This window comes from Lagopus leucura, unplaced genomic scaffold (genome assembly GCF_019238085.1).
Source record: "Lagopus leucura isolate 7727_CA_CO unplaced genomic scaffold, USGS_WTPT01 Super-Scaffold_100157, whole genome shotgun sequence".
In the NCBI taxonomy this organism is placed as follows: Eukaryota; Metazoa; Chordata; class Aves; order Galliformes; family Phasianidae; genus Lagopus; species Lagopus leucura.
The window spans coordinates 15,365,012-15,387,516 of record NW_024962334.1 but is presented as its reverse complement, the minus strand read 5'-3'; the positions used below and the strand labels follow the sequence as shown (position 1 = coordinate 15,387,516).

At 35.2% G+C, this 22,505-nt stretch overlaps 1 protein-coding gene across 3 annotated transcripts in view; it reads right to left on the bottom strand.

Annotated features, from left to right (window-relative positions):
• ZNF385D (zinc finger protein 385D) overlaps positions 1–22,505 on the bottom strand; it is a 373,909-nt gene that overhangs the window by 107,759 nt on the left and 243,645 nt on the right. For all 3 annotated transcript variants that reach the window (XM_042889198.1, XM_042889199.1, XM_042889200.1), the window contains one exon: positions 16,551–16,693. In XM_042889198.1, coding sequence (XP_042745132.1) covers positions 16,551–16,693 — 143 coding nt within the window. The remainder of the gene's footprint in view (positions 1–16,550; positions 16,694–22,505) is intronic.

Here is a 22,505-nt window from a genome sequence, read left to right as displayed (position 1 = left end):
AGTCAATCTGTCACATTCCTTCTGTGGAACTTGATTTAAATATGAGCAACTCTGTGTCACCATTAAGCCATCAAAATACAATTGAGGTACATGGGATGCCACAGAATAACATCATTAAATAAAACCAATATGAGTTGCTTAGAAGCTAGGATCTACCCTTGTTTGCAACAAGTTGTTTTTTCAGATAAGCACAGAGCAGTATATCCCTTTCTGTTTGCAGAAGAAAATATAAAAATAATGTGATTTTCCTGTAGCCCTTTGTAAATTTCTAGCTGCCATTGTACTTAGGACAAAGAAAATAAAAATATAAACTGCAAATCTATCAAAGCACTGAAAACAGTTTACTTCCTGAATTTACGTAGCAGACCAAACTCACATCACGGTAAATTTAAACCTTCTGTGTGTATGGATATCTGAAAAACGAGAATCTATACACTGTCCAGTGCAGTGGATTCTACTCCTTGCCCTGTACATCAGTCTTTAAATAACCCAGGGCTAGGTACGAAAACACCTAGTAGGACTGGACCAATATAAACATGGTAATACTTTACAGTGAGTAGATAACACCATCATACTAGAATAGTCTATGAATGCTCACCATATCACATCCTGAAAAAAAAAATAATATGAACGCATAGCCAAACACGTATGTATAACCTCCTGAATTTCAACAGCAATGTAATTAAACTGCAGATAAAAGTTAATAAAAAGCATTTTATTTCATGGCATGTCAAAAGAACACATTTTCTCACAGCAGATGTTTTGGCAAGTGGGATGCAGATCAAACCTAAGCTCTAGTTGTGAGCTTCTTCCTCACTGTGTGAATTTTCAAACTGAACATCTCACAAACTGAAGCACTCAACAAGCTTATGTTTTGCTCAAGCAACGGCATGAAATCTAAAATGCTATTTACAAGCAGTATTAACATTTCTCATTTTTAAAGCACAAAATACTTGGAAACTACTATTCCTTAATTTCTGCAAAAATAAAATATCAGTGAATTAAAAAATGCTCTCCTCTTGATGGAAAAACAATTTGGAAATATCCAATAGAGAACAATACCACTGTTTAATTAAAAATCACCAATTTCTGTCTGTAGGTCTCTACCTCTTCTGTTCTATTATTACACAGACAGATATAAAAATATTTTGTAGAAGCTCCAACACTAAATCCCACATATATCTAAGACAGTGACCTAAACAGAATCTAGTCCATGCTTCTAGATCCTCATCCTCAGGCTCATATCTTTATCTGAGAGTCATCATTTGGACAGGAGGCAGTATGATCTCTTATAGTTCAGACTGTGTTTAGTATCTTGCTTTACTTTTATTTCCTATCCTCCAAGATTCATTTATACTCAGCCAGAGATCCACCAAAACTGTGAGCACTTAAAATGATTTTAAGGCTCTCTAGAGTAAGGCTGCAGTAATGCAATGATTCAAAATTTTAGCAAAAGCATGTCTTACCAAGATATTTGCCTTACCATATCACTATATTTCATATTCCTTTTCCCACTGCTAATCCCACCCTTTATACTTTCTTTTTCATTTATGTGTTCTGGAAAAAATTGAATGGGACTGAGTAGAAATGTAAGAGAAAAGTAGTTGAGTATGAGAAAGCTAACTTGTTGGTCCAATATATAACTTTCTGTTACCAACTTTGCCCTTGAAGACTAAACAGAATTTTTCCTGCTTTGTTTCTTCACCAGTGCCCTTTAGTAGGTTCTTATTTCCTGTAGACACAGTAGTCTTCATCTCTTTGCTTTACTGTATGCCTTTAGAATTTGCACAATAATTTAGTTTGAAATATGCTTCCAAATAGCATCTACTGAAGCTCCCGAGTTTGAAACGCAGCACCTACAGGCAGCATGCCAGGCCCATATTCAGGGTTCTACTCAATGAAGTTTTGATTACCTCTTTGTGTTTCATACAGCAGGCAGCTAAACACCGCTGTCATTCACTCACTCTCCCCTACTAGCGGGATGAGAGAGAGAACTGGAAACAAAATAGAACTTATGGATTGAAATAAAAACCATTTAATATGATTGAAAAGGAAAGGAGAGAAAAAAAAAATGCCATTATATGTTTGTATATAGATAAGTACTTGCCACTTATTATCTGATGATATTTAAATACCATAATTTTCAACACAGATCTTTTAACTGGCATTATTACTATAGTAAATAAGTCTGTTTAATGACTAAGTTTCTAACTTGATGTAAAAAAACCCCAAAACTGTGATTTATTTCAACATTCATTTTCCTTAGTCTGCACCATAACTCTAGGTTTTTTCCAGCCAATATTAAGGAAAGTCTACACCAGCCTTTTTGCTTTTCTATCTACTACTAAGTATAGGGGAGTTTACTATCTTGCCTTTTAAATCCTTACACAAATGACAATCTGAGGTCTAATATGTATGCAGTTTGATTAGGACATTTATCTTCACAAATCAAAATATTCAATTGTATTATTTGTTTAAATCACTTACAATTGATTAGAAAGCCAATATTTTCAAGTGTTCATCTAGAGCCAGACCTTTCTTCAGATACAGCCAAGGATATGTTTGTCTTTCTGGGCTGCAAGGCCACATTGCTGGCTCATGTCCAGCTTGCCATCCACCATTACCCCCAAGTCCTTTTCAGCAGGGCTGTGCTCTATCCTCTCATTTCTCAGCTTGTACTGGTAGTGAGAGTTGCCTCAACTTACGTGCACTTGGCTTTGCTGAACCTCATGAGGTTTTCTTGGGCCCACTGCTCAAGCCTGTCTATGTCTCTCTGGCATCCCCTCCCTTTCAAGTGTCTACTGCACCCCCAGCTTGGGGTTTCAAGATTGAAAAAAAGAGATTAAAAAAAAAAAAAACCATCAGTTTATGTTTGTGAGACCATTTCAGTTGATATAAATACATGAACTGCAATTTTTCAAAAGGGATGTATGGAGTTGTAATCAGATATTTAACTTAAAAATCTGATTATGTCTCTGGACTTTCTGTATATGTGTTTCTGTGTATATGTTCCAAGACAATTTCTATTCACTAAATGTAGTCCAGGCAAGCCAAAAGGTTGGATGTCCAAGGATTACTGGATCATAGTCGTGGTCTAAGCATACTCTAATGTTGCCACGTAGCTGTTCAAACAGAAGGTAACATACCAATATTTTAATGGTATTTCCTCTAAAAAATTATTCAGGCAGATCTAAAATTAAGATCCTGAAAGCAACCATTTTAATGGACAGATATGAATAAAGGGCTTGTGGCAATTACTTTGTAACAAAATAGATGGACATTAAGACCAAATTTAAGTTACTCAGAATTGATATCTGGTATGTAAAATTAATGATGGGTGAGTTGAACTAAAATAAGCCCTAAGTTTGTGCTTTAAAACTTATTTAAACCAGAACCTTTGAGGTTTAAGATCATCAGACAAACTTGAACAGATAGATATTCTTTTGTTTTTCATGCATTTGTATTACCAGTTTGATGAAGAAATACTTAAAAAAAAAAAAGCTAATTACAGGACAAAAAACAAACAAACAAAAAAACCCACAAATGCATGGCTTGTGCATAATCTTGAGCTTTGTGCTGCTTGTGAACAGCATTCAAATTAAATCCCCAAGGCCCCAATGTGACCCACAGTCTCCTGCTGCCATACAGAACTTCCTTGTTCAAAAACTGCCTGGATATTACTACCTGTAAGATGGGTAATTTTTATCCAGTAAGATTGCCAAGCCATTTAAGAATCATCTCTATAAGCAAGAATGTTCCTCCTCAAAAAAAAATTGTTAAAAATTTGGAGTCTCTTTCTCATTCTGCGTTACGAATAGACAGGAAAAACTAATCAAAATCAATGACTTTTGATACTATCATGTAGAAAGCCTACTAAGGCAATCATTTTCTAACATAGCTCTGAATTCCAGAATAGTGCATACTTACTGACAGCAGTAGCTCTCTAAAAACCTGCTGGTTACATAATCATCTTAAATCTCTGAGTAGGCTGAAGACTTAAATGTTTTCTAATGATAGCTTAAGACCAAAGCAGATGATTGTTAATCCTCCTCATATTTAAGAGATGTTGCACAGTAAGATATATTTATTGCAGTGCAAAGTAGCATTTTGTGTGTGTGTTACTGATTATTCTTGTGTCTAACAAATTTTTGAGATGTTTAATTACCTAAGTTCAAGTTGTTCTTCACAACCTTCCTCTTGATAATTTCTATTCCATAGAAATGCTGTTTTAAAAAATGTAGATAAAACCCTACAGTACTCTATTCTAGGTCCAGTTAGTGTGAAGCAGAGATACTAATCAAATCAGAGGAATGAATAAGCAAGGATAAGAAACCTAATGCATTTTACACATTGTATTATGTATTTTCAGGTTCAGATTTGGTTAAGGTTATGTTGTTTTCTCATTAAATTAAAAAAAAAAAAAAAAACCCTTAAATTTTTGCAAGATTGCACATTGCATTCTCTTACTTCTTTACATTGAAAATTAATAGTTAATTTGTATCAGTACAAATGCCATCAGCCATAGAATTTTGCTTGTTTGTACTTTCACCTGAGCTTCTCAAGACACTAAACTTAGCAACTCCCAGAGAGAATTATTTACTCTCAGGGTCAGCAGCAATTTAAGTGCCAAATTATTGCTGTATCACAGCAGCTTCTAACAAAGAAAATGAAGGATTTTTGAAAAAGTTACACTGGTTTGTGAAGAAACAGCTAAAGGACATAATTCTAAATGAAATACAGCTTTTCCCAGTCTACTGAATGTTGGGATCCTAGCAAGTAAAATAAAACTTAATTTTCAGATCCATATTTTGTGAAATTAGGGTCATTTGAATAAGATACAAGCATAATATAACAGCCTATTTGAAAAGAAAGGAAACATTTTTTTATGACACAACAGAGGATACATGCACACTCTGCGTTTGCTGAGGTAGACTTTGCCTCTATTTCTTGCTTTGCTTAACAGAAATGAAAGGCACTTAAAAACAAAAATGTGCACGGCAATTTAAGAACAATTCCTCATAATCAGGGAATCCTTACTGAGGAGCAGACAGTAAACAGCTGTGAAACTATGACATTTTAAATATCTGAGGGTTTGTTCTTAGGGAAGGATTTTCCCTGATTTCAGAAGCACAGACTCACTAATTTCATGCTGGCTTAGTTTAGTTTGAAACATTTTCATTAAATACCAAGGTAATTTCTCTCTCTTCTTCCAAATTTAGAATGAAAAATAAAATTAGGTTTCAAACAAGTACTGCTCCAATAAATTAAAAATAAATATGATAGATTTTGAGATAGTAAATTTGCTTCAATGAGTATCATGAGATACTAATTTCCTACAAAAAGCGGGAACTAAAAGTGGTAAGAATAGTTCCTGACAGAAATGAAGACATAACGACTCCAAGTCAAAACTGGATACTTCAAGGTTGTTTTGCAATGTTTCTCCAATTAGTGAGTCAGTATGTATGAGGCAAATGCATCTTTTAAATACCAGTTCTGAAATGGTTTTTAAGTCCCTTTGGAAGCCTTCTGTTCTTCCTCCCAACTCACTTCCGTACCTAACAGCATACGTCTTAACATTTTCCAATCCTTCCACCAGCAGTCATCTGTGCACAGTTTCTCCTCTCCTAGACATTGCTCTCTCATGTTACTTCCTAACTCCAACAACAGCTTTTATTGCTTCCCAGACCTAATAGTGCTGTGTAGGAATGCATTGCTATAATTAACTCAGGCATCATCCCTATGATTAATATTTATCATCTGAGTCCTAGCAACACCAATACTGTAATCGGTTGAATCAATTAGCAAATCAGTAAATTTTAAACAAAATACAAATAAAGTGGACTTCATCCACTTCCAGCTCCCACAAGAAAAGCACTATATAAATCACTCAGACTTCTACTGTTTATAGCAAGCCATAGTTCACATACTCCTATCACTTACTACTACTCAGGTTGCCCAAGGAAATTTTCCTCTCTCTCTCTGAGTATACTAGGCACCATATAGAGAAGTGAATGAGGAAACTCAAGTCACCTCATTCAAAGTTAAAATTAACAAACTTTCCTGCTGATTCAACCTACTTCAGCATGTTAGCTAATGGAGGGCTATCATATGCCAAGGCAAAACATTTGGCTCCAGAACTTTCTAAAATACACCCCTCTAAAGGCAGAGTCTGGAAAGTGTAGGTATAGGCATTCTCAGTTATTCTGTTCTTCCTGAAGTTGTCAGATAGATAAAGGGAAAGACAATCCTTTCGACTCATCCTGCCTTTTTGTTACCTCATTGAATCATCTGCAGATATCAGTAGCAGTTTTATGTGTCGAAATCAAAAGATAATTCATGAATCAGATCAACTACTTGACTTACCTGATTAGCTTAAGAACAAAGAAAAAAAAACCTAATCATTTTCCTTTGCTATTTTCAAAATACCAATTTTATATCTTTGCATGGTGGATATGATTCACTGGATTTTTAATACAGCATCGACATGATGGACTAATGATAAGCTCGGCGAAATATGTCTAGGAGAAAAGGAAATTAAGGCTCAAGGTTTATGTCTTTTCTGGCTTCTCAACAAATGTCCGAGGAATGGCTGGGTTTGTGTCTGACCTTTATAAAATTTTCTTCAAATATTTCCTTCACAGAATTATTTTGTTTGACTGCAGAAGCTCTTGCCAAGACATCTATTTGTTAGGATCACTGTCTCTGCCATTCAAACATCCTAGGAATTTCACAGTAGCAAACTAGTGAAAGAAATTGCTTCTGGTCAGCTTTTTGGCAGGCTTTACACCACCTCCAACTGTAATTTCAAATGTTTCCTTCCTATATATCTTTTTCTTATCTGCAATTTTTCATTCAGATACAGACTACTTTTGTGAGTCATTAACATAGCTTTTACAGTGCACTCTAAACACGATTATTTTAGAATTCATTTAAATAATTTACTTTAAAGTTCTGATTCTTTGAGATAAAAAATAATGTGTAATATGTCATCCAAAACTTTTTACTCATGACATTAGAAAACACTTAACATTTGACAAAATATGACAGAAATCCATTCTTTTAAATGGAAAACAATGTACTTAAAAGACAAACACTGCCTTTTTGAGAGATATGGCCTTCTGAACAATATTTATGAATTGTTTTGATAACTAATTTAATCTATGCAGATGTTTACACAGAATTACTGTAAGCATTCTGTACAGTCAAAGGAAAGATGTGAGAAAAAACAATAGTTGCATTAGGATTTGATGTGTTATATTCCAATTCTTTCGCACAGGTCCAACACCAAACATTTTGAGATTTTCTTTCTTTTCAAAAAACAAACAAACAAACAAACAACAACAACAACAAAAAAAAAAAACACAAAGAAAAAATGTGTTGGGGGGGGGGCGGGGTAAAATAAATTATGCAAAACATAACAGAAATACTCTATCAGAGAGTGCATCATAAGATGGCTCCAGATAGATGGATGTGTAATTCAGCTTGTGTCATTTACGAGCCTAAGCCACTGTGATTACGAGTGGGAAAAAGCCTCCAAGATTTCAATTATCATAAAGAATAAAAGTAGGTGTGTTCTAAGACAAATTGACAAATTCTTAAATAGCAGCAGAAATGTTATTGCATGCTATGAATATGGAATTAATGAGGTATTTGTGCTTAGGAACGCTTACAACATGTTAATTTACCTATTTTGCAAGCTCATTCTTTTTTCAACAGATATCTTTGGAAGTTCTAAGAGAAAGAAACTGCAGGTTGCTCAACCAGTAAAAACTTAAAATCAGTAAATACTTTTTCAGCTGGGTTTCTAGGTTAGCTACACAAACATTTCCAAGGCAAGAAAGATACACATTTTATTTTACATCTTAGCAAATGTCCATCAATAGTAATAACTGTTTAGAAAGTTATCACCTCAGTCCTCCTCAGACTACGGTAATCTAATCATGTCTTTCGGTAATTCATTTTCACATTAATTGCAACTTTTTAAAAACAGGATAATATTCATATTTAATCTGTAGATTTTATGAATTTTTATATAATCCATTCAAGTTTTACAGTATTTGCAGAATAAAATAATCCCTGATCTTTTTCATCTAAGTGCTAGGGTATAACAAAGGGTATAAACATCAACAGATCAACATTATTTTAAAGAGTTTACAAAATGCTTCATAAAATTTAAGTATTTCTACTCATCAAGACTTGACAAATCTGAAGATCATTTCATGTAATTTCCTTTACAAGAATATTTTGCATGCAAAGGAAAAGCCTGAGGGACTCTTAGTCCCAAGTAAAGGCTTTGCCACTGCCTTTGCCTTGGATAGCATGACTTTCTGTCAAGAAGTTATCCCTCAGTCCACTGTGCTGTTCCCTCTAGCAAATGTGTAAGGGATGAGATAAACCAGTCTATTTTTTCATATTACTAATCATAATTTAAATAAAAAAATATGTGAGATATTTAGATGTTCTTGATTGATTTAACAATAACAAGAAACTGCTTTGTAAATAAATAAGTAAAACCACACCAAAACAAAACAAACAAAAACAAAGGGAAATGAAACAGAATGTCGTTTCTAGAAAATGTGGAATAGTAAACAGAGGAGTACACAGCCCTTTATCCAGACCATTACAAGCCTACAGCAATGCTCATGAAAAGTCTTCTAGTTGGCTCTCCATAACACCCTGTATGAAGTGTATGGATACAGTATGGTCACATGCTTATACACCACCCTTGAGACACCAAGTCTTGGATGAAGCCAAATAACTGAATGCCAGCTGAGACAACATCAGATGGCCAAACACAGGTGATACTAGCATGCTGGAAGTAAATAAACTGGGTAAATTAATAGATTTACCAGAGGCATAGATGGCTGACTGACACAAAAACTGGACAGCAATCCAGAAATTCCTATGGTCAGATGACTTATGTCCACATTACGGTTACAGAGATGAGTTCCAATATAGGTATAATAATGTTCAGCAAGGGTAGGTTACAGAAAACACAGGTTATTTTAAGGTAATCTTAAAATTTGCTTTCCCAGGAGAATGCACATCCTAGAAACCTGGATTTCCACTGAAAGCAATCACAGAAGGTTGTAGCACACTTGATACAAATTTAATTTAAATAAAAATAAAAGATTTAATGGATTTTTTTAATAGTATCTATCCATTTATACCCATGAGCAAACTCCTGTAAGTTCTCAACATTGCTTTGTCTGTGTGGTAACAGGTGGCAGCTGCTCATCAGAATCGTAGGAAGCTACTAATTCTCTAACTGGAACATAATCCTGAAGCTTTTCAAATAAGATGTGAAGAAATGCAAGCAATCTGAAAAACAAAGCCTGGAGTGCTTCTAAAATGTAAGATAACCCTAAGAAAAAGAGAACAAAACCTTTTTTGATGCTTTGGTTCAAAGTTGTAGGAGTCTCAAATGATAGCTGCAAGAAGAAGCCATAAATATTTCCAGAAGTTTGCAAAAGTATTAAGGTTAGATTTAGTCTAAGGTTAGACTTAGTAGGATGCTCCTTACCCATGCACCAAGTCCGAAGAAAATAAGAGGAATCACACTGCTACATAGCTGAGACATGATTTTCCAGCCACTCTGAAGTGCAGTGGGAAATCACAGCCATGCAATCACAGACAGCCATTACCTGAGGACCGCAGGAACATTCATTTATGCAAAGCCATAATATGAGCTCTGTTCCCTGTTTATCACATACAGTATAGGCTGTATAGAGGAAAAGAAAGATAGGGTGCTCCTGGAGATCTGGCAGCACCCTAAGTTGACTCAAAAATGGAAAAAAGAATAAGAGCTTAATTTCACCATGTTTCCCAAGCTGTGAACATTTCTTCTACATCAGAGAATCAGAACTTTAATTTCAGTGAATAGGTTAAGGATTTAAAATTACAGTAAATAAATCTAGCTAATTCAAATAACTGAATATTTCATACTGATGTTGACTCATTCCTCTTTTGCCAGCACCAGATAAAAACTTTGAATTGCCAGAATTTAGTGTGTTCACTCATTCTTCTTCCCCTGCAGAATTTTTAATTAAATGGCTTGACCAATGATGGAAATGTTATTGTAATAAAGAATTTCTGAACCCAAACACGATTTTTGCAATCAACCTAATTTTTTTTTGTAATATTTTGAAAAATATTTGACTAAACAACAATAGAGTTATAAAGGAGACTATAGCTAGCTTGCAGCTCAATTGCAGTGCTATGGAAAGGAAAAGAGCAAGCCAAAAACCTTGTTTGTTGACACCTGTAAGTGAGCAGCCATGCAAAGAATATCCCCAGAAGCAATAATCCCCTCTGTTTGTCTGACAAATTAACAATTTGGTGCAGTACAATTTTCCACCTGATGAAGGTCCTTTTCACTGAAATAACATTAAATTCATCAGCAGCACAGACTGTATTTTTACTGCCAAGTTTTTCTACAGAGACAATATTCCATTTTGACTCACATGAAACTGAGTCCACTGCATTGTCCTGATTATTCCTTTCTGGAATCAACTGCATTCTGACAGCATGCCGGCACTACTGAACTTGAAAGGATTTTATATGCTATTAGGAAAAAAAAAAAGTCTCATTAAATTCCTCCAATTAAGCTAGAAAACTTAAAGTCCTTATGTAGAGACACTAAAAAGAAAGAGTGGGATGCGTGCTTTATAAATTTCACACTGATAATTTTTTCAAAAAATATAACGTTTCATATTTCTTCTCCATTCCTCAGTATCAGAAGGTACATCTTTTCAAAATATCCAGAAAGTTGGCTTGTCAGCTCTGTAAAAAAATATCTTTCTTCTAGATAAAAACCTACACAGGGTAAGAGCCTTAGGAAAAGATCTCAAAAACAGTTTCTGGTAGATTTTTGACAGGTTTTATCCACTATTCTTGGCATAACTCTTCCCAGAAATAAATGTCAGTAAGCAGGTTTTCTATATTGTCCACTTCAATTAGTTGTTGGCCACAAGAGGACAAAACTGCATTTCCAGAAAACTGGGGAGCTCTAGTCCATATGAGGTAACAGCGGTTAACAGCATGACAGGAACAGCCTGACACCAAGGCCAGAGCATGTAGAAAAGTGGCTCCCAGTGAAACAAGCCAGCCGTAATTGCTCCCTACTGATAGGTACAAATACAAGCATCACCTCTACAAATAGAGTGCACAGCCTTTGTGCTGCCCTGGAGGTTGCTAGGATGTTTCACAAGCTGGTTTTCAGGAAGCAAAGCGAACTACTTTGGCATCCTAACCCAAGCTGCACTACCTTAGGAGCTCCAATCTAGGGTCAACATCCACTGTTCTCTCCTCTTTTCCCATATGGCAAAGCACTATTAGAGAAAAGTGATACATGGAGTATTGCACCTGAGACTAGTGATTTACAACATCAAGAAAAATCAGGAGACTGAACAAGGATTCCTACAGCTTGTACAGAAACAATTACTTTCCAATCAACATTTCATAGAATTCTGGCATTACTACTGCTCTTCCAAGTCATAAATTGATAGTCAAGAATTCAATTATGTTTCTGTTCTAAGGATGCTGCTTTGTAAAGTTTTCCACTGGCAAAAAGAGGAGATCAGGCCTTATTCTGAAGTCTGTATGAAGCTTTTAAAGCAATATCACTATTTCTACTTACAAGTAGAAAATTACTCAGAGCTTCTACATTATTGTCCTCTTCCACTACAGATCTTGCTGTCGTTATAATCTACTATGCATGACATAATATTTCTAGATTTTTTTCCAGGAAAATGGTTAGCATATCCTTCAAAGGACAAACAAGTAAGGAGAGCAATGCACTGCCAAGTTTTCCAGCTGGTAACATCCTGGATTTGTAAGCTATAAATTCTGCCTATCAAGGTGCTGAAATATATAATTCTGAGAGCTTAATAGCTGAAGTAAAACCTATTTGATGATGCATCTGTGCTTTGAGAATGATGGACTTTGGAGACTAAGAGGTACAATTGAGATCTCATTGAGTGAGTTATTTTTCTGCAGGAAGGTAAGTTAGACAGAACTGATACTAGCATTTAGTAGGATGAAATATTTTTTCTTAGTCCAGCTACTCAGATCAGTGTTTTCCTATAACTTAATTAGCTTCTGGACTTTGATGCTTTGTGAATTTTTTGCAGCCAATCTTTGGCTTGCAAGCAAGAATACCACATTCACATTCGCACACACACAAATACATATTCAGTATAATTGCAAAAGCTTCATACCTCTAAAAATTGGTTCATACAAACACATGGACTTAAAACTTCTCTCTATGCAGTTGAAAAGGTAGATTTAAACTCCATGTTTGCTAGATGATCTCAAACATTTGTCAGAATAGGAAAATAATTTTCTAGTCCTCTGACCTTCAGAGTACATCTTAGAAAGCTACGTAAAGATTGTTTTTAGTCATACTCTTTCATTCATATCTATTTACATCTCATACACTTAATTCATCTTTTTATATCAGATAAACTCGCAATGAACTTGTGATTCTTCAGGGTCTGCACAACAGCTTGCTGTTTTCAATTTGAACAGCTCTGTTGTTAAAATTTCTTTTTACATAAGACTTAAGGGTAACCATTTGCTTCATAATTAAGAATGTAGCATCTACAAATGCTCAGCTAACCAGATTTTTAATGAGTTTGCTTGCTTTAAGCTTTCCTGTATAAATAGATAATGTCCCTCATGAAACCGAATGGTTCAAACTTCACAGGTTATCACTGCATTTCTCAAGCTATTCACTTTTTACTTTCTCCCCTCCTTGGTGCCCAGAGACATTATTTGGAAAGATTTCAAAGCCCATGTTATCACCTCTATTCTCTGCCTAGATGCAAGTTTTTGCCCTCTTCAGAAATGCTGAACATTTCCCTCAGAGACAGTCACCAAAAACTGAACTTGCTCTAGACTAAAAGTCATTAGTAAAAAAACAAAATAACCTTATATTTGTAATAAACTGAACCAGAATGAAAAATGTTATGAAACTTAACACATTATTATTTTTGGTGATGCACTTAAGGAAGTATTTTTTTGTATTAGGTCTTGCATATATGCCCTAAGAGAATCTCCACTGATATGAAAAGTTGAGTAAGTAAATTACATGCTTTCACCTCTCCTAATATCTACTCCCAGCTCATCTGAATACTCAAAGTCGTTTAACAGTATATAATTAGAAGCTAGTATAAATGCTTGATAAATAGGAACATTTCTCTGTAAGCATACAATGTCAGCACTTCTGTCACATAATTTCAGAGTGGAATTTATCACATGTGAATATCTTATGGCCTGTCCCTAATATCAGATTCAACTAACCAAATATAGATGCAGCTGAGCCAGCCCCTCATAGTTTACAGCAATAAATGGGAACTTTCTAAGTTTACTTCCCTCATCCAAACGTAGAGACGCAGAGTGGATGCATTCTTTGCATTTTTGTCCACTTGAACAAATGGAGAAATTGTCTTTCTCTGTTAACTTTTCCAAAGAAACTTGGGCTGATTAGCCCAGACGTCTATGTTAACTACAACTGAACTTCCAAGTTGAGTTAGAATTGCCACAACTAGGGACAACTTCCTTTCTCTGAAATATGACTGCATTTTTACTACAGTTTCTCTTTGATCAGTGCTTTTCTCCAGGGAAAGTTGTTAAAAAGTGTGCTTGGTCTGCAAATAGCCTGAACTCTGGAATTCCTTCTAGCTTCTTTGGAAATAGCTCAACCATGCTACCAAATAGATCAGCTTATGCACAAATACAGAAAAATAAAGAGGAAATCAATTTCCTAACATACTATCTATGGCCTTGATGTCTCAAACCAAGGCTAAAGCTCATTTATCCACAACATAAGAGAGAACATCCAGTTCAGGTTTCTGGATTTCTGGTCATTTACTGACCACCTGTTTAATCTGATTTAGCAAAAAAAAATAGAAAAGTTTCTCCACTTAGCTGTGAAGTCAATGAATACAGAATATTATTAACAGCTACAACTGTTCAAGGGCAGATCACTTCTTGGTTAAACATTTTTCTGTCTCATACTCACATACTTAAAGATATTGCCAGACATTCTGTTTAAAGTCTAATATGGCCCATGGATTACCTTCTCCTTAGGCTGATAATGCCCAGCAGCAGCTGATGCATCCCCAAAGATTCATCAGCCTGGAAAGAATTTCTGGAAATATGCAGAACTTCTTAACTAGCCTACATGTCTGGAGGATGCTGTTAACCAGCTCTGGCACATGAGCTAAACATAGCAGCATTCAATAATGTACTGTTCAACAGGAAAATGGGAACACTGAGGGTGATGCTGCATGTCAGCATACATAATGAGAAGGCAAAGGTCACATTGCAAGGCAAAGAATCTGAGCAGATGACAGCAGCTCAGATGACAGCATCCTCACACTTGGGACAGATACTCAGCAAAGGTGAATTTGGCAGATGGCCACAAAGCACAGGAAGCAGTGCTTCACATGGGAATGCACTTCAGAATATTGTTTAAAAATGCTGCTAGTCTTATCCTTGAAACTTAGGCTCAGGTTACTGAAAAATTTAAGAGATGAGGAGCCTCTGAAGTCTAACTACGGCACTTATACCTAAGGAGATACTTCTAAGATGATGTTCAAGTATAACAGCGTTTTGATAGGAGACAGTTTTTACCTTCGTATTTCTAAAGCAATATCAGAACACATTTTAATTATGCAGAACTAAACATACCACAAAGCCACCTGAAACTCCTGGAAAAGAAAAGAATTTCTAGTATAGTATCCGTAAAAATTCAGTTGGATTATGGCATTAAATATAGGCAATTATCACAAATCAAAATTGGTAAGAAAAATATCTAAAGCATACTAAAAAATTCTAATTTGTAATGTTATCAATGTTTTAACTTAGTTTTTTTTTTTTTTTTTAAATGACTTCATGCCTATCTTCATTTTAAAATTGGAAATATTTTCGTTGTAATAGTAATTCTTCAATGCATTCCTTCCGAACATTTCAGAACTCAGAGTTTATAGGTTCTCATTCTTAATAGTACTGTCAATTGCTTGCAGAAAATTTTTCACAATTAGTTCAATTACAAAATGTGCATCCATAAAAGGTAAAGAAATTAACATTTAATTCTTCTTTTTGTTTCTAGGATGGGTGTGTTCTTTCACTACTCTTAATTATGATGCTGTCATATGTTAATTAGAATTGTTTTGGCATAGCAATTTCCACCCCTCTCTCAGAGTAGTTAAGCAAACACATTCCTATTCTTTTTTCCCTATAAAAAGTACAGGTAAATGAAAAAAAAGGTAATCCTACGGCATTTTGAAGTTAAAAAGTAGCAATTTTGTAAAGACAAAATTAATTAAATAATCGTTTGAAGTAATAATCAGATTTTGCCAAGAGCTTCTCCAAAAATAGTGCCTCCTATTCTATTATGTCAGCCCACATCATCAGGGGCAGATGTGGTTGGTATGGCAGTAGAGGTTGAGCCTTCCCACCAATATTCCATTACATTTTGTTGCCATGGGACAGATAGCAGCAGAGGGGCACTCTGACAGAGTGATATCTGACATGGAAGCATTTATGAAGAAGAGATGTGAAACTAAATTTTTACATGCAGAGAAAGCAGCACCTATTGACATTCACTGACATTTGGTGAATGTTTATGGTGATCTAACTGTGCACGTGAGCACAGTGAAGCAGCGGGTGGCGCATATCAGTAGTGGTAACAGTGAAGTGGAAGACAAGCTACTTTCTACATGGCTATGAACAGCTGTCACGCCATTAAATGGAAAGTCTCTCATTCAGCTCAGATACGCTAATAGGCTAACAGGAGTAAATATGCTGAAAAATATTGTTTTGTAGCTGAGAATTTGCTCTATCCAAGTGTTGTTATGCTCTTTGTATCTGTTATAGTTTCTATGGAAATAAATAGGAGGCATGACTTTCAGAGCGCTCCATGTATATTCACAGCAAGTATGACTAAGTTAAGAAATTCTTGAAGAATAATCTAACCTTGCATTAACTTAAAGGGTACGAAAACCACATATTCTAATCTGAAAATAAATGCACTAGATTGTATGCCAATGAAATAACTATTATACCAGCTACTGCTGTCTAAGCATGCTTAAATTGCCCAAACAGTTTTATCTGTTATAAAAAAAAAAAAGTAAATTTTTCTCTGATGTGCAAATTTTAGGTATTTCTTGGGAAACGTGTTGGAGATGGAACGAAGAGTCACTTACAATTTCACACTTACAGCAAAGTGTGTGCTAGGGAAACTCTGCACATCTTAAAATAGAGAGGGAAACACAAGGCCTGGGACTGGATATAGCCTGCAAGTTTACTGCATGTCACTTGGGATCATATCATTTTTTCCTTCTACATTATTTCTGGCTAACACTCAGCTAGGTTCTAATTTATGGTCTACCAGTGTATCTGGAAGAGCTATTTGGCCCTCAGTACTGGGAGAGAATATTCCAGGTTTAACTGAGTACATAAAACTCCACTTTGTGCCCTTTTGAGCCTTCTATGGAAACCATGGCTCACTGAAAGTGGACAGTAACTGTTAGGACTGTACTTACTGCATTGAAGTTGGGGAAGAGATTGACTGCTGCTGCAGTGTCCAGAGGAAATGGGAGAAATGGTTTAATATCCAGCGATGGCTGCAAAGGTGGAGCAGGAGGACGCACTAGGGCTGGAAGAGCAGGACTCTGGCATGTACCACCTATATGTAGAAAGAGACAGAAGGCATTCAGCAAGTAACATGATAATAATAACTAAGTAAAAATACAAGAGTAAAATAAACAAAAATAATATTAACCATGCATTTATGGTACATTAATATAAATAATATTAAACATACATTTTTATTTGTCCACAAAAATCACTGTGTTATTGTGAAAGAGTGCAGCTGACTCAGTGACTGTAGTTCATAATTTTTTGCCAGGAACTGCAGGTATCCATTCTTTATTGTTTAAAATTAGCCATTAAACCATTTATCTCCCTGAACTATCTGAAACAATAGCTCAATACATCTGACTTCATTTTAGAACTCAGCTAGTCTCATTCACTTACAATTTCAGTGCTTTACCCCATAACCATTATTCAACCCTCCTCAGCCAAACTACTACAGAAGAAAAAGGACAACAACAGGTTGTTTTGCTCAGCAAAAGCTGTCATTTGCAGACTTTTGATTTATTTAATTAAACCCTTGGCAAATAAGCTTAATCTTGTCAAGCACAACCTACTTGCTGCCTTAACAGTTGATCAATACAAACCTAAAACACAAACAAGTTGAGCTGTCACCAAAATTTGGGGTTTTGAATGCTCCTGACATACACATTTATTTGCCCCTTGCATCTGAAAGCCAAAATGGTTCAAGCCTGTCCTCTGCTTTCAGTACTTTCTATGTTTTGGTTGCACTCCAAAACATTAATTCCCTTTTAATTAAAGACTGTTAATAAATGGATCCAATGAAACTGTTAAAATATGCCAGTGTTCTTTTAATCTGAAAGGCAGGAAGCAGACTGTAAAAACCTGCTGGTAAGTATATAAAAAACATTAAAGAAAACATAAAGGGAGTTTTGCCCTACTCACTGAACACAGACACAGGCAGATATGCCATCAGAGAGAAAGATCAGCAAACCCTTTCTCTTTTTTTCTTTCAAGCATAAAGGCAGCCTATCAGATGAACTGCATACATTCTTTAAGAGCACAAACTTAAAGTACGCAGAGTGATATACAGAATCTCTCCATATTTGGTCAGAAAATCTGCTAAGAAGGGTTGCAATTTCTTGCTTCTATTTGAGGACTAACAGCACAAGATTTAATGAATCAGTTGTAGCAGACCACCACAGTTCTACTTCTAGGTATAAATTCAATGGGAGCCAAGAAGCCAAGTTTTCACAGACAATTATAGTTGTTTCTTTTTTGTTTGGTTGGTTGGTTTTGTTGTTGTTGTTTATTTTTGTGTCTGTGTGATATTTTTTTCCAACTTTCAACATATCTGTAAAGTATTTCACTACCGACTATTGAAAGGAAAGCATTACAAGTAAACCAAAGGCATTAGTTTAAGGTTCACTCCAAACTCATGCTGTTTCTTCCTCAAGAATTACTGTCATTTCTGAAATCATTTGTCTACTTACCTCAGTGTAAGAGTGTTAAGGCAAAACTTTTGAGTACAGTTGATAAAGAATATAGACAACAGAAAAGCAGAAAGAAAACCCTGTTATTTTCCATGGCTAACTATCATAGAAGCATCAGGTATTTCAAGAACATCACTGTTTTGGCAAATGCTAAGTTCCCGTTGAATTATTACAAAAATGGCATAAAAATAAACAGGCCAGAAAGATGATAAAGTGATGTTGAACAGTCCAGTCTTACTCCCTCTGTACAAGAAAAGCCCCATAAAGACTTTTTTCAGTTGCTGGAAAAAAAATATTTTTTCTCATTTAAAGCATTTACATATCACAAAATGAAACTGTTGCTCCAACAAAATTTACAAATAAGTCTCTAGGTTGTACCTGAGATTGTACAGAAACACGAAGAATTGCCAAGGTGAGCATTTGCCTGACAATAGCAAGGAAATTGAAGCTGATTAAATATCCTCCAACTCACAGATGTAAATGCAAACTAGGTTAAGAAATATCACCTATGCTTGGGGAAACAGCACTTTGGATGTGCTATCTCGTTGCTACGAAGGAGAGTGTTCCAGCCTTCCAGATTCAGATTACCTAAAGCAATGGAACAGCTATCCCATACTCTCAGATATCAGCCTATGAAAGATGGAAAAGTTCTTCCTGTGATTCTTCCCTGCTGCATGATTAGGCACTCACCCACCTGCCACTGCCAGCCAACGCTGCGAAAAGTCATCTGGGGACGAGAACACAATTTAAAAGGAATAATTCAGCCAGCTTTTCAAGACCTTGGCTGGGGCTCAGAGCCTCTGGAACAGTTTAAAGTCTACCCCAGTCCTGGTTACGGTGGCACAGAAAATGAGCAAGTTCAGGAGCACAGCTGCTCTCTGATTTCTCAGTACTGTCCTTTAATGATAGAACATGTGACCGATATATTTGACCTTTCACTTAAAAGTAACAGTAATTTTTATGGCGCCAGAAATTAGATTCTCTTTCCATGTAATAAGAGCACATTTAACAGCAAGAAAAAACCCGAATCAATGGCAGCCACTTTTGTGACTCAACTTAACTGAAAAACCTTTTCACAACTTTTGGGAATATCAATCTTAAATATTTCCCTTTGAATTCATTAGAATAGAAATAAAGAGGAATAGAATCCCAGTGAGATGAGTTTTTGGACAACAAATGTGGAAAAATTCTCATTGTATAGACAGAAGTATGAAGGGAAGAAATGTTGTCAACAGAAGAAAAATAAGAGAGCCAAGAAAACAAATCAGAGAGGAAAAAAGTAGGCGTGCTGTAAAACTCCAAAGAGAATTCACTTTATAACTAGGAGGTGCCATGTGGGACAACAGCATACTTAGAAAGTAACTTTTGGGCACGTATTGTGTGCTTTCTTCATTATGGAATGTTGATGAACATCAGTTTGAGGTGAGGAAATAAAACGATTGCTTATGACTCTTCTGGTGTAGAGTATGATAAGCTTGTACAGAAGAACTTCCACAACTTTCCTTGTGCAGCTGAAATGTTGCTGATCACCATAACAATGGACAACCTCTTCACAAACTTCCTGTCAGCAACAGTGGGAGTATAAAAGCGCTGATACCATCCCAAATCATGCTGTCTTTGTCCCTAGACTGTGTTTGGTGTCCTGATTTTCACTAAGACATCACTGCCTGAAGTGACATGCATTCAGGGCATGACCCAAGAAATACAATCCCCCCAAAATGCAAGGCAATACAGTCTAAAGTTGCATTTGATTAATAGCATGCTAAAATTCCTTGAAATAGAAATATACAGTGTGAATTTACAAATTCAGTCTTGCAAGTCATAGTCTAAGACCTTTGTAAAGAAAACAAGTCTTTCCAACCCATTCAGAGTCCAAGGATACTGAAGATTCAAGACATTTGGAAAATGTTAGGGTTAGGGTTATGGTTAGTATTTGACTTTAGAGACATTGTTGACATTGACACTATGGAACTAAAAATAGATTTCAAAATGAGAAGTCATTCCAAAAAGAAGAAACAAATTTCTTTAAAAATACTAAGTTCTAATATTGTCAGAACAAAAAAGAAAGAAAGAAATCCAAACAATAACAAAAGTAGTTCTGAGGGGAAAAAAATGCTCTGCTGAAATAACTTTCTGATAAGAAAGTCTCTAATGCAAATTCTTCTGCTCAGTTCACTTGGAAAATCCCTCAGATATTCAGAATCATATACATAGCTGTAGGGCCTCAGAACATCTGAATTAAGAAAAGCACAAAGACAAAATATACACAAGGAAACAAAAGAAAAACCTAAGATTGACGGACATTATAAGGCTTTTATTATTATTATTATTTATATATATATATATGTAAGGAATAACAAATAACATTTTCAGGAAGTTTCTGGGGAAAGACATCCAGAATCCTGTCTCTCACAGGCCCTAATGTACTGCTTAACAAACTGGCAACTGCATACAGCAACATTTTGTGACTTAGTTATTGAGAAAGATATGCAACATCTTTCCCTGCATAACCTCTCTTTCTGCATGCTGTCGTTCACAGATCTCTTAAGCTGTACTTTAAGTTTAGTTTCCAGAAAAAACAATCAGATCTAAGGAATTTCAAATTTTGTAGACACAGATAGTCTAGATAATTTTTATAATGCATTTGGAACGTGAAGGTTTTATGCAAACCAGGCAGGAGCTCTAAATTCATGCCTCATTAATCTAATTTTTTTTTTGTAGTTCTATCATTATTAGCACCAAAAAAAACCAAGTGGAAAAAAAAAAAAAGTCTCTCCAGAATTCCATTTTCTTTTTTATGTCCCTTCATTGCCAAGGGTACAGTCACCTTCCATACAACAGAATCATCCTAAACCAATATTCAACTTCCCATTTATCCTGGTGTCTATTTGTTTCCAGTAACATAATGTCATTTCTGCAGCACTTGGATATTCCCAAGGTTTTCTCTTCATCACCCACCTCTCCAAATATTTCTATGAAAGCTTACTGAAGGTGAAAAAAATGTACACACTCTGCCTTGATAGAAGCTCAGAGTACCTTTCAAATTCACATGATTCAGTGCGAATAGATGGGAATGTATCAATTTCTAGCTTAAAAGGTAATTTTCATGTAACTTAAAGGGTAACTTAAAGGGTAAAAACAACTTATTTTTAATGCAGGATCCTACTATCTGTCAGTATACACACAGTAAGGATTAAAATATATTTTAGAGAGCTTGAGCCAAAAGAGGATTATTTGCTTAGACTATTTTAAAGAAAAGGGGCATGGGGGAGTTTATGTTCTGATAAAAGCTAAGAAGTTTACAATTGGTTAACTGAGTTCCAGCTAGAACTTTAAAATCTTTACAAATTTAATTTGCCTGTGGGTCAAAGAAAAGGCAGAGTGGGCACGAATGAATTTTCTTCCTAATCAAAATAAAGATGTAACCAATTAAGAATGGTAGGCTAGACATGAAAGATAATGAGTTTTCTATCTCAAAAACAGTAGACACACCATTTATGTCTTCACACAATCTGCTAAGCTGGGAAATTTAAAGACATTCAAATACAAAAGAATAACCTTCAGAATGTAATACAGGCAATGTGATATGAATTGCAAATCTGGCTTTGAGGAATATTCTAGCTTAATGTAATTTGTAATTTTGTTATAACCCACTGTCATCAGGATACCCCTTCCATTGCGGTAGAACGGTTTCCAATTTTGGAACAGCTTAATTTAGTAAGATCTGCTAAAGAACTGCTAGATTGCCATTTTTAAGGTAAATTCAGTTCCATTACAAGCAGTGCCATCTAAATCAGGTAGAGCAGGGTTTACCTAAATACCACGTTACTTGTGAGTACTTATTATATTCAAGTGATTAAAATATGAACTCATAATACAGAAAGCTCACATACAACTGGTGTGTTTTATCTACATGTATGGATACATATTTTAATCTTGAATCTTTTATTTTAATAGCTTATACTTATCCCCATATTACTGTAAATGGATGAAAATGACATAATGTGCTACCTAATAACACGATGTCTGTTGAGAATTTATTGATCATGAAATTTATGTTCTGACCACTCCCACTCATAGTTTCAGAACTCAGTTTCTTCTGAGTTTTTCTTTGTTGTTGTTGTTGGTGGTTTGTTTTTTGTTTGTTTGTTTGTTTTTTTTTTTTTTAATCCATTTTTATTTATTTATTTTGCATGCTTTGTTTCTTTTTTGCAGAAGAGAGGATGAGGATCTTAAAGTGATTTCAACTGCTACATTGTTAAGAGGACTTTTTTTTCTGAGAGCATTTGCACCATAAAATGCTCTCAAATGTACTTGAAGCATTATAATATCTACCTTTAAACACAATACTGTTTCATGTGATTCCACTTAGTTTCATGAGGAAAAAAAAAA